The 12,833-nt window shown below is 34.8% G+C and overlaps 1 protein-coding gene across 4 annotated transcripts in view; it reads right to left on the bottom strand.

The window, feature by feature from the left end:
• Nucleotides 1-1,605: 1,605 nt before the first annotated feature.
• The window catches only part of LOC134527678 (FAST kinase domain-containing protein 4), an 81,783-nt gene continuing 70,555 nt past the window's right edge, over nt 1,606-12,833 (bottom strand). For all 4 annotated transcript variants that reach the window (XM_063360576.1, XM_063360574.1, XM_063360575.1 and 1 more), the window contains exon 10: nt 1,606-4,955. In XM_063360576.1, the coding sequence (XP_063216646.1) occupies nt 4,745-4,955 (211 nt within the window). In that variant the 3' untranslated portion in view covers nt 1,606-4,744. The remainder of the gene's footprint in view (nt 4,956-12,833) is intronic.

The raw sequence follows: 12,833 nt of genomic DNA, 5'->3' as shown, positions 1-12,833 counted from the left end.
CAGCGAGCACGGTAATAGCGAGAACACGGCTATAACGAAGTCATTTTGATGAATTTACGGCGTGATCGCGTGAAGCGTGCCTTGGTTATTTGTCTGCTATATCTTCACCCCTCTCGCTCGCCACTAGACATCTTGCCGTTGACACCTGTCACATTATTCAGCCTTGCAGTCGCCACCTAAGTGCGTGGCTTTAAAAATAGAATCCCGTCCTTTCTTTCTTTTATTAAACTTCCGCTTGGCTTCAAGGCCAAGGTATGCTCGACTCGAATAAACCAAGCCTTTGAATATACATATACTTGTACGCATTTCTTATTATTTAGAAAATGGACAAAATATATTTTTACCCGCCAATAAACACAACAATGCGCACTTTTTTTAAAATATAAAAACTCTAAATTAATTTGTTGGGACATTTTCATTAACGAATAATAACATTGTTTATAACTATGTTAGGGCAAAAAAGTTAAGAGCCGTCTTTTTACTTGTTGCTAATTGATTGTGTTAATAATACACAAATATTTATAAACTTGTTTGGAATTATTTGTCGTGACACGTTTACAAACACGTCACGTTATTTATTTTACAAATAGTAGGCATTACCGTATTTATTTCCGAATCGCTAGGACAGTTTTCTTGTTTTGTTTCGGTCAGTTGTTGGAGTATCTGTCCGGGAAGGGGGTGGTGATGGTTTGAGTTTAATCCCAAATTTATTTTCAAAAAACGTTTATAGGTTTCTTTAAATGAAAAAGGTATAGTTTTCAAGCGACTATTTCATTTGAGGCGTACGTGCGTTGTCGCACTCCTACTTTTTTTTTGTAAGGAATTAAATCATCACGCTACACTAGCGCCACCTGTTAGCAACATCCCGAACCAACATGGCCGCCAGCAGACAGCCCATGTCGACGATAGATAGCAAGACAATGCTGTGTCGGCCGCGGGCCAAGCCAAGTAATCAATTGCGGACTAAGATGCTATACTTACGTGGCGTGGTATGACGCAATCGGTGATTGCATCCGTACTTGTGGGGTATCGTTTTAAAGAGAATTCACACATCTGCTCACAGAAATTAAGATTTCGTTATTAAAACTTGTTATTTTCCAATTATACAGGTTCAAACACAATTTTTATGCTATTTTCGGTTAATTTTTATTTTTTGGGGGCCAAAATCTGTCTAATTCGGTTATAGCGAGGATCAAACCCGGAACCGTGACACCTCATTATAACGGGACTCTAGTGTATATTAAAAAAAAGTAATCTTTTAATGTTTGAAATTCAAGGAATATTATTAATTCAGACAAAAATTGTACCAAAGAGCATAGATTAGAAAAATTATTTATTTTGTTTTATTGTGCATCTCTTATTGAATCACTTTTAAACCACAAATGATCATAAAATTTTTTTATAGTTATGAATAAACATCCAATGAGTAGACAAGTTTTATGGTTTATTTTTTGGTTGATTTCATTTTCAAAACGAGATTTCAACGTTATTTTTTATAAGCCTGGAAAATAACCATTTCTCTTGCCATAGAGGATAATATAAAATGAATTGCAGATATTTTCTGCATTTATATCTGATTATGTATAATTACTATTAGACATAGAATAGTTGAGAAAGAGTCAAATTTTTATTTCTGTAACCAGGTACCCATACAGCAAACATGTTGCAAAAACATTGTTACAACATAGTTGCAGTTGCATTGTCAACCATTTTCAGTTTTCAGGCAATTTTACCTCTCACAACCAGAAATCCTTACTTATTTAATTCAATGTCAAACACACAAAACAATAAATATTGTAATTGCATAACATGATGATACTAACAACAGTAATCAAGAAATAAGCAAAATAAATAATTTATTCGGTTACAATAGACAAGCTAATCAATAACAAATATTTTATTTGACTAGACTTAGCAAAAAACTTAAATATTACACGTAACAATGATACTATTCATTACATAATAAGTTAACATATTTAAACTATTGAAGACAAAAAAAATTTCTCATTGTTTTATTTCAATTTTAAACTTGTATTTGGTTCAAATACAATTCAAATTTTAAGAAAAATTTTATTCGCACAGGTTGATTGAAATGTGTTACTATGTATTCTGCTAAAGACACACTTCAAGAACAATACTGATCATTCTATAAATAGAATGGAAATTATGTCTTAGTGTCTTATTTAAAAGTAAAATGTTTGACTAGGCATATACAGAAATATAATGCTGTTTTTTTATAAATAAGGATTGCAACAGAAGAACTGTAATGTCATAAATTTATTTTTAGAAACCATTTTACAGCTTTGCATAATCAGCATACAAGCACAAAGCACTTTATTCAGTAGATAATGGTTTTCCATGTGGCATACGGTTACATAATGCAACGAAAGTAGATCTTGTGCAAGACTCTCAAAAATATTTATTTAAACAAAAAAAAAAAAAAAAACTTTAAGCAATACTTACTATGTATGTAATGACCAAGATCGTAGTGTCGTGTACTTTATTCTGAATTAACTTTAGTGATAAACGCCATGGAAGAGGGCTAGTAAAGAAGTGTATGCTTTGAGAAAGTCAGACATGATTCCATGGATCTATACTGGAGAAATATAATTTCAACATGAAGTTAACATTTTAAAGCACTGCTTCTTTACCATAAGTGAAGAATGTGTACTATCAACAACTAGCTATTTCTGTAGACCTGCAAAATTCACATTATTTTCTGGCATCACATTAGGTTCCACATTTGTCTACAAAATCAAGTCCATGTAATTTCTTTAGTGGCTGCTCTCTTTATACAATGTATTTACTCAAATATAAGACACCATTGATTTTATGACCTATCTGCATTTTGAGCCTTAAGTTTTCCCCAAAAATTATTTTACTTAAATCTATGTAAAAGGTGAATATTAACACTGGTGCATAGGTTCTTATAAGTACTATATATACTCGAATTTAAGACACCATCGATTTTAAGACTAAGACAGCTTTAAGTCCTCAGTTTCTCTAAGGACAATTGTCAATAAGATGCACCTTCATTTTTTAAGAATAAAATGTTAAAAAAAATGCAAGCAAGTCTGTCAGTAGTCACCAGTGATATGTAAACATCTAACCTCGGTAACGAGAAAATTAATGTGTTCTCATGTTGTTCACGTTGCAAATAAACTTATAATATGAAACTCAGACACAAAAGTAAAAGCATAATTCTTTCAAATAAGGCAGAGCATGATAAATAAACTGATATAGAATTTTCGCTTTTCAAGTACTTACCAAAATTTCAGGTTGTGAATCACACACTTACTTTCTGCCCCTACCATTAGAATTCTCTGCCTGAATTTTAAATGTTGTTTGCCATCATCATGCACAAATAGCAGTATGGCTCAGATAAAAGACTTGAAGACATACTAAACCCCAGCTTTGCACCTGATTTTCAACAAGGAATTTTATCAAAATATGACCCATCTTGTTTAAATTCACTAAGCAAACAGTTTGTACTATAAAGTATATGCACAAGTTATAAGTATACTTCTACGACATTACACAAACATTAACCTGAAACATTTTAAAACACATATTATAACACTAAGAATATGTTTGTATATTTGGTTTTGCTTAAAAGACTGAAATCAATCTGTAAATACTTCCTACAAACAAACCTTAACATTATTTAGCTGATACTAAATTATTATTACATAACTTTGTATTATTATTCTGTTATTAAAAAAAGTAAAACATTTTTTCCAGTGGCAAGATTTGAACCTCGCCTCTTGAAGTTACCAAGTGTGTGCTCTAAAGCTGGGCTACTAAGCATCTTGGGAATTTAAAAGGAGAGTATGAATTATATGCATTTTATGCCAGTTTTCTTATGTCTTTTTAAAAATGAGATTCCTTTTACTATGACTATTTTTGTTTAACAAATATATTTCAAGGTAGTTTCGCTATAATGTTGCATTTGGCACACCAATACATTTGGTATGTACTCTAATGGTTACAAAAGTGACTATATACAGGTTTATGTTGCTAGTCCACCATCTTTGTGTCACATTTCTGTTCATCAACTTCCATTAAATTTTCACGAAATTACTCCTACCAAATGTTGTATACCGAGAGCTAAGATGTTTAAACATAAAAAATGATAGTCTTAAAATCGAGTAAAATAATCTACTAATCCCACAACACTGCCCAGCAGTTTTTGTAAACAGACTATACTGATCCCTTGCATTTATTTGACTGCTCTAACCATGAGTAAGGCGAGGTTTGTATTGTAACACATTACATGCTCAGTGCTTTTGGAAATAAAAATGAGAGGGGCCTTGCACACAAAGTGGTATGCCTGTGACTATCAGTATTTTATCTCACTGTAAGCTCCCTCTCAATCATCATCGTAAAAAAATAACCTGTTATATTAATACTTAAAACAAATACTGATGAATATTCCTGCAAATATAGGAAGTCATGAAAATTGTAGTCCACTTATTCTTTCCAAAAATTTTAAAAAGCCAATAAACAGGCGTATCTTATAATTGAATAAATTCGGCAAATGTAAGATGCCAACAATTGTAAGACAAATTCCTTTTTTTTTTTTTTTTTTGAGATCAAAAAGTCACAAAAATAATGTCTTATAATCGAGTAAATTCGGTAATCAACAACCAGGATTGCAGATGTAATCTAGTCCTTCACTGCATGCCTAATTATTCGCGATTCAAAGATGGTCATCCAGACAACAACGCAGAATCCCGCAGGCTCCCTAGCTGTCACGGACCGTGCTCCTCAGCTGCTGGTCCAGGTACTGCACCCGACGCACCAGCTTCTCGTGGGGGCTGAAGTCCGTGTGCGGCACAGCCAACACCTTGTAGCCCTTCCCGCACAGCAGCCGCGCAGCCAGGGCCGAGAAGCCGCTCTGCTCGCCCGGCGCTCCCCGGCAGAGGTCGTGGTAGCCGAGCGCCACGATGCCGATCCTTCGCAACACACCCGGGCAGGACCGCTTAAAACTACAGCAACATCATCCCATTTTCATGAGTTTCCGCTGTCCCATGTAACATTTTTATCCTGGCTCATAGGGATATACTAAAATAAAAAAAATACTACCGAAACACATTTCAACATATACATCACGAAAATTTGACTATAAATGTTTTCCTGTATAATATAAAGTTTGCACTGTTAACTTTTTGATCAACACTACGTAACTAACACTCCCAGTCTGTTAAAAATAACAAATATATTTTTTGATCAAGCTTTATATTATAAATTATCCACTGAGATTGAGATTAAACTACTGACTAGGCCTAAAGATTTTTGTGACTCTGCTTCAAATAAATATATAGTAAGTTGTTTGTAACCCTAACACTAACGTCTACAGATTACTAACAGCAAATTAATTTATGATCAAAATACATATGGTTTTAGGACATTAAGATATTGTATAGTAGGAAAAATCACAGATACTGTTTTGTACTTAGATATTGAAAATTTCCCTGTGTTTTCTATGATTTTCAGAGTTTCCCTGTCAGTAGGAACCTGAGTAAGCACGTATGGTTATAAGTCCAATGGCTGGTTAGATCCCATCAAGTGTTAAAATGAATGTGAAAAAATGAATAAATGTATTATGGCTTAACGTCTCAACATCAGGTTACTTAGGCCCAATCACACTGTCAATTTTCGCTTTCAACATCTTCCCAGATGTTGTGTCAACAAATGTTGGAGGGATGTGACATCACTGAAAATGTCACTAGTGTAGCCATGTTTGTTGGACAAGTTGGATGACTTGAATTACCATCAAATATTTTACATATAGGACAGGTTCTAAAATATGTTGGATGTTGGATGCAATCAGCCAATCAAAATCATGACTATCGAAAATGGAAATTGCATTAGCTTCCATCCTAACATAGGCGATTAAACAATTTATAAAAGCAAAGTAACTAAAATAATGTTAATATAAATGTTGTATGCCAAATAATTTTATGTTAAAAATGTAATTATGTTTCTTATAACTTTACAAAATCACTGAACATTTATTTTTATTATATAAAAAATATTATTGTGAATTATTTATACATATCAAAAACATTTTAAAATGCACAAATAGCATAATTGATTCTAAAATTCCACCCAGCATTGAGAGGCCCTTTTTAATTTCAAAATGAGATTAAAAATTGAATCTTCTGAGATAATTCAGACCAAAAATAAACATTGATAGTGTGACATGATGTAAAAAAAATTGAGGTTATCAGTCCAAATTTATTTGCTGGAGGAAATTGGAAACCATTTTCAATCCAATACTACCCCTCCAACTGTATTGCCAAATATTAGGCCTGTGCAAATATTCTAATTTTAAAATATAAATACGAATAATAAACTATTCATTTTTGATTTGACCTCGAATACTAACACTTCGAAATAACGAATATTCGTTTGCTTATGAATAATTGACATAGCGTACTTCATGAGTTTGTCATATACCCACGTTCATTGTTGAGGTTAAGTTATTTGTGTGATATAAATACCATTTTTTGATGTTTTAATGGGATTTCATTATCAAAAACAAAAACACATAGGCAACATTTTAAACATGCAACAAGTATTCAAAGTTTTTTCCACTACTGTCTCGCTAAACAATAACAGAAAAAACGCATGGACAATTCAAAAATGACATATTTGTCATTTCAATCTCTGAAACTAATGATCCAATTCTAACAACACAACGACAACACAGAGACACAAAGGCGAACCCAGCGATATGACAAAATTGATATTCTAGACACTACAATGACGACAGCGCAGAAAAACACAGTAGGTTTCCTAAGACAACACTTGCGACGTTTCGGGAATTGAGCTCTGTTCCAGTCCTCAGGCACATATAAATTCTTTTACTAATATGAAGCTACATTGTCCCTGAGTGTTACTGGCAATTTTTTTATTTTGATAAATATATGATTTAAAAAAACTATATAACTGTTATTGAAGTCAGAATTAGTCATTTTGTATAAATACAACTTGTGAGTGTAATTTCTCTACGGCCAACAAGCCATTACTTTTTTTTTCTATCGCTAACTCTTCAACGGTGGTTATCGCAACTACAAAAAGAGAAAACAAACCTAGCTAAGCAGATTATTATCAGCTATGACGATAATTTTTGAAATGTTGACTAGGACCATTAGTTTAATTTTCAGCCGAGCGGTAAAGTGTGAGTTTCCCTATAGTAAACTGACTTTCGAAGCGAGTTGACTCATTGCGCGTTATCTATCTTTGAGTATTACACTTACATTTTAATGTTCGCTGTTGGTTACAATTGTTATATGCATTATTTTTATCAATTAGGAAGTGGAGGTCATATTTTTTTTTATGTGTTGTCTTTCGGTAGATAGGTACTTATTTTTAGATTAAAATTTATAATTGTAAACTTACTTTTGTTTGAGTGAATTTTATCTGATTTTTGTTTTGTAATAATTTTAGGTTCACTCGAAGTAATCATGCCTTGACTAAGATTGAATATAGGACACAGTACGTCAACTGCCAAAATAATTTGTTTGTTTCGACTTAACAAAAATGATGAAGAGAGGGAAGACCATATATCATTGGACAGTGAAAGGCATGTTTCCCAAAGAGTACGAGAGTTGTCGGTGGAACACAACGTCCGTTTATCCTAAGACTGTGATGGGCAATTTTCCGAAGACTTACTCCAAGTAGGTAATGGTGAATTACAAGCCATTTAATGTCAAGATCAATCTTAATAATCTATTTGTTTTGGTGCAAACTGTGGAGGAATAGAAAGAAAAGGTATATCCCAATACTAGTAACATAATCACTAAGAGACTAAATCGGTTTCGAGAAAGGGCTATACTATCACCTACAAATTAGCAAGTTAATAAAATAAATTATTTTAATCTTTCAAATATTAAAGTTATCAAAAATCTACTACTCAGTTGACACAGTCATGGATAGAAAGGAGGCAGTACATTATTCATCTGAATTTTTTAAATTCTTTGACACCTACCGGAATTCTTCCTCACAAATTAATATTAAAAGTAGGTTTACCTATTATATTAGTAAGAAATTTAAACCCACCAAAACTGTGCAATGGTATGAGACACAAAATAGTTAATTCAAGAACTTTTATGATTGAACATAAAATAATAACTGGTTAGGGTACTGGTGAAGCTGTTTCAATACCAAGAATACCAATGATACTCTCAGAATTGCCTTTTCAGTTCAAACGGCTCCAATTTCCATTAAATTATCATTTGGAATGACTATTAATAAAGCACAAAGGTCAAACTTTGAAAGTTGCTGGAATTGACTTAACCACTCAATGCTTTTCACATGGCCAATTGTATGTTGCCCTGTCACACACAACATTGTTACGAAAGAGAGAGACCAGAATGTGGCGCGCCCCAGGTTCTGAGATGGCTGGCGGCCCTGCCAGGCATCAGGCGTCATGCACGTATTACGTGGCCGCCACTGGGTATGCCACGCGTGCCTGGCCGGATTACAAAGGTCGTCGCTACCCCCCTTCCCCTCTCTGCTCCACACACATCGTCCTGCCTCAGCGCCATTATCTATCGCTGAGTGGCCTTGGGAATTCTGCAGGCCGTGGCGTGAGAAGTGACGCTGTTCTCAAAGCTTCGGGCATCAGTTCGGCGCGGGATGATACGACTTGCCCCAACTGCAATAGACAGTTCTAGAAGAGCACCAGAGACTACTTAAGCAGGGACGCCGACCTCCGCGGGAGTTCTTGGGGCGGTGAGAGTCCCGCGACAGTTTTGGTGGCGAGAGTGCTGCGGGTGCGGCGAGAGTTTGGTGAAAATGTTCCGCAGTGAGTTCGGCAACAGGTTTTTGGGACAGAGTTCTGTGGGGTGTGACGCGTGAGTTCCGCAACTAGTGTAGCGAGAGTCGCGAGAGGAGTGCAGACTGTGGAGCTTCACAGACACTGAGTGACTTGGGAATAAACTTTTTTAAGTGCGAGTAACTGGTGATTAGGCAATTTTAAGTAAGATTATTTATTAGTGATGTAAATATTTGTAATCAAAAAAACTGTAATAAAACTTAATCGGGCTATCCCTTACGAACCCAGTTCTCCCCATATTAAATCGTAATATGTTCATTTTTACACATAATCCGGCAGAAGTTATCAATGTTAATGTTACTCACATGCTCGACGCAACAGCCTGATACGACACTACGACAGAAAAAAAAAATGTAGGCATATATGCTCTGCTACCCATGCAAAGCCGGGGTGGGTTGTTAGTTTAATATAAAAAAAGAGTATTTTGACAAGCATTATCTTAATCAACGAGAATGGAATATGATGGAAACAAAATACAAATCAAAGAACTAAAACCCAAATATGAGAATCGAAACTAGTATCAAATTTAGCATATTCAAGGAATTATGCCAACACTTATTTTGAGAACATGCTACGAACATCAGTAGCCAAGACTACCACCAGAACAGTTGCCTTGAAGCGCTAAAGGTTGGCATGGGTTCCAATACAAATCACAAAATTAAGAAATATAAAAATAACCACTGAAAAACACAATTTCATTCTAATCCATTTTTGTTACATACTTATGGCTAGAGCCAAGATTTTACGGTTTTATTTTTTGGGAAATTTCGTCCTAAAGATTTTGAGATTTCGTCTTTATCGTCATAAAAATTCAGATTTTTTTGGTCTCGCCTTTATGAATTATTTAGGAGATTTAAGATCAATAATAGTAAATGTAATTGTAACCCCTTTTATTAATATTTACAATTTTTGCTCAAAGTAAATTAAAACATTGTTCAAAGTAAATAAATATTAATGGTGTAGATTGTGTATTAGAGGAAAGTATAAAAACATTATGAACATAACTTAGGACCTCATAATTTTGGCATTATTCTTCCCATATTTGGTGAAGGTGCATTTATATACAGGTGCCAGTATTTTATTTTGGTGAACATTATTCATGATTCATGAGAAAGCAACCATAGTTAGAAGTTCAGCATTCTCAGGCAAAAGAGATCTTCTCCGGTCACTGACAATGACAGAATACTTTGAAAATGACCTTTTCATTGTCAACATTTGATGTTGGTATCCACATTAATTTGAGTGCAGCTGCAGCAAACTCAGGAAAGTCACATTTCAGTTGACACAAGAGGTTCACTATGTCTACACTGGCTGGGTGGTTTTTGTAGTTCACTGTTTACAAGCTTTTGAAGGGCCATATAACCTGCTGCTATTGCATTTTGTAGGAAAGGTAGAGTATCAACCATTTTTGAGAACTTTTTGTCTTCTATGCTGACATTCCCAATATTTTTGGGGTTCAGCAGGGCATCAGTATCACGAAAAAGTGCATGAGAAGGATCACTTGAGACAAAATCATGTAGCTTTAGTAAGCTAAGCTGTGATGTCTGTTTGAACTGTACTTTCAAGGCTGCAGACTGAACACTTTTCATTTTTCTCAGTAACTTTTCAAAAGTCTCTGGAAAAATTCCTTTTGTTAGAACTTCCAATGAAATTTGAAGCTTCTGAAGCTTTGAATTGAGGAGGTGGGCAGTTGGGTAGGAGGATACCTCCAAAAAGTTTATTGTGTCAACAAAGCAGGCACAATTTTCAGTGACAAACACACACTGCGCTTCAAGGGCTTGTATCTCAGTTTCTTGCAGTCCCTTTATGAATTTCACACCAGCATTATTTTATTCACTCAATTGTTCGAAGAAGCTAACAATGTTATGCAGATGATCAGCCAGGTAGAAAACAGCATGAAACCATGTTTCCCATTGTGTCACAATGGGCATTGGAAACATCTTCACGTTATCTTTTCCATTCTTGTCCCTCAAAAAGTTGAGGTAGGCATACCGTCTCTTTCGTGTGTTCAAAAAAGCATTTTTTACCTTGATCACAAAGAGGTTTAAATCCTCCAAACTGTTCTGCCAGATCTGCCCTACCAGATTGATTTTATGTGCCCAGCACTGCACGTGATACACATGTTCACCAAATATACCTTTCAAAGTGCTTGCAGATCTTGTCATATATCTAGCACCGTAGTTACATATGCAACTATGTTTTCTTCTTTGATTTCATACTTGGTGCATATGTCAATCACAGCTTTCGAGCAGTTGACAGCATTAGCAGCTTCAAGTACACATGATGTTCCAAGTAAAATGCTATGTTCTGCCCCTGGTTGCAATATCTGCTATAATTACGACTTTCTGGCCTGCCACTTTTTCTCTGATCTCTGTCTCTTTCTTTTCCCTTAAAAGAGGATTATATTTTTTTCTTACCCAGTCTGCACTAGGTATATCACCAGCACCACTGACATGTTTTGCTAGCCATTCCCTAAGTTTGCAGCTGTCCAGTTTCTCAACAGGAATTCCAGCCGCAATAAATGTTTCAACTGTTTCCAGAACAAATTCATCTTTTTGCTCCTTGGCTCGTTTTAGCACTGGCCCTGCCTCATCAATTGAGAGCTGCCGTTTTGAAGTTTTTTGCCTTTGCTTCCCATTTTTGTGTGTCTCTGACTGAATGTGTTTGTTTAATGTATCTTTCTTTTCTAACTCTAAATGACAGTAACAAAAATTACACATCAATATTTTACTACCACTAACATAAAACCCTTCTTTTGAAAATTCTGCTGCACGTGCAACCACTGTTAGTTTATTTTTAGGCATTTTTTGGTTTGTTACACAATGTTGCTAACCTTCTCCTAAGACAGAAACGCAGAAAAAAAATCCACAGAAACTTAACGAACGTAAAAAGTTTTAAAATGTAATGAAAATATAACTCAATTTAATTTGCAGCACGGTAAATACATCATGGACGCTATAAAATGCATTTTTTTTATGTTTACTAAAATAATGCTGTTTGATGCAATCATGCCAATACACAAAACATTAATATTGTTTTTTCTTAACACACAAGTGCGTTTGCGTTGTGTTGGCTAACCGTGTCTATTTACAATCTTGGCATAATGGCGGCACTCTTTTTCTAACGTGTGTATATAACCAAAAACGAAAAAAATTATTATCTGTGTAAAAACTATGAAATATTAAAGTCTTCTGTTAAATTTATATACACCGACTCGCACAGCACGAGTTCAATTAACGCGAATGTGCATAACGCGAGAACAATTTTTGTGGAATGGTTTCAGATAGCGCGAAATAAAAACCAGTATAATGCGAGGTGAGAATTAATTTTTTGGTATAAATTTACTGCCGCGAGGTGTCGCCGCATAATCGGATACATTGTGTGAATGCCGCTTGGGCAGTGTCTAGCCGAGCTCGGCGCGTCAACTATCGCAGGAAAAAGTCGTCTCAGCTATCATGTAATCTTACCCGCCCGCCACGTGTGTGTGTTGTTTTCATGACTCAAAGCGCTTCCCAGGCGACTGTAGATATACTAGTAATCGTCAAGCTTTGTTTTGTAGTACACTTTATAATCAGCTAGTCATTTTGTTGTGCGTGGTAAAGTTCGCAGTATATATGTAATAATTATGAAACGTGCAATAGAAGTACAGTCTGATAAAGTGGTAGCAAAAAGAAAAACTATTTCTTTACAGGGTTCGTACTCCATTGCTAGCATGACAAATAAGGACTTCTAAGGACTTTTTAAAAGCATTTTTAAGAACTATTTACGGGATTTAAAAAATTTAAAGCAGAAAAAATGGGCAACGAAAACACACAACTTGAAAAAAATATATAATCTTGTGTACTTACCACACAGAAGATGATTTAACTCCTTAGTTCCCAATCAGTAGAAAGAGATCATAAGTAAAAAAAGTACCCTAATAATTATTTACATAAGTAGTAGAACACTGTTAAAAAAAAGATTCCTTGTGCAAAAAAAAATTATAAAA

The sequence above is a fragment of the Bacillus rossius genome, chromosome 1, assembly GCF_032445375.1.
Source record: "Bacillus rossius redtenbacheri isolate Brsri chromosome 1, Brsri_v3, whole genome shotgun sequence".
NCBI classification, from domain to species: domain Eukaryota; kingdom Metazoa; phylum Arthropoda; class Insecta; order Phasmatodea; family Bacillidae; genus Bacillus; species Bacillus rossius.
The sequence above is the reverse complement of the archived record's forward strand: the minus strand, read 5'-3'. Positions and strand labels throughout refer to the sequence as shown.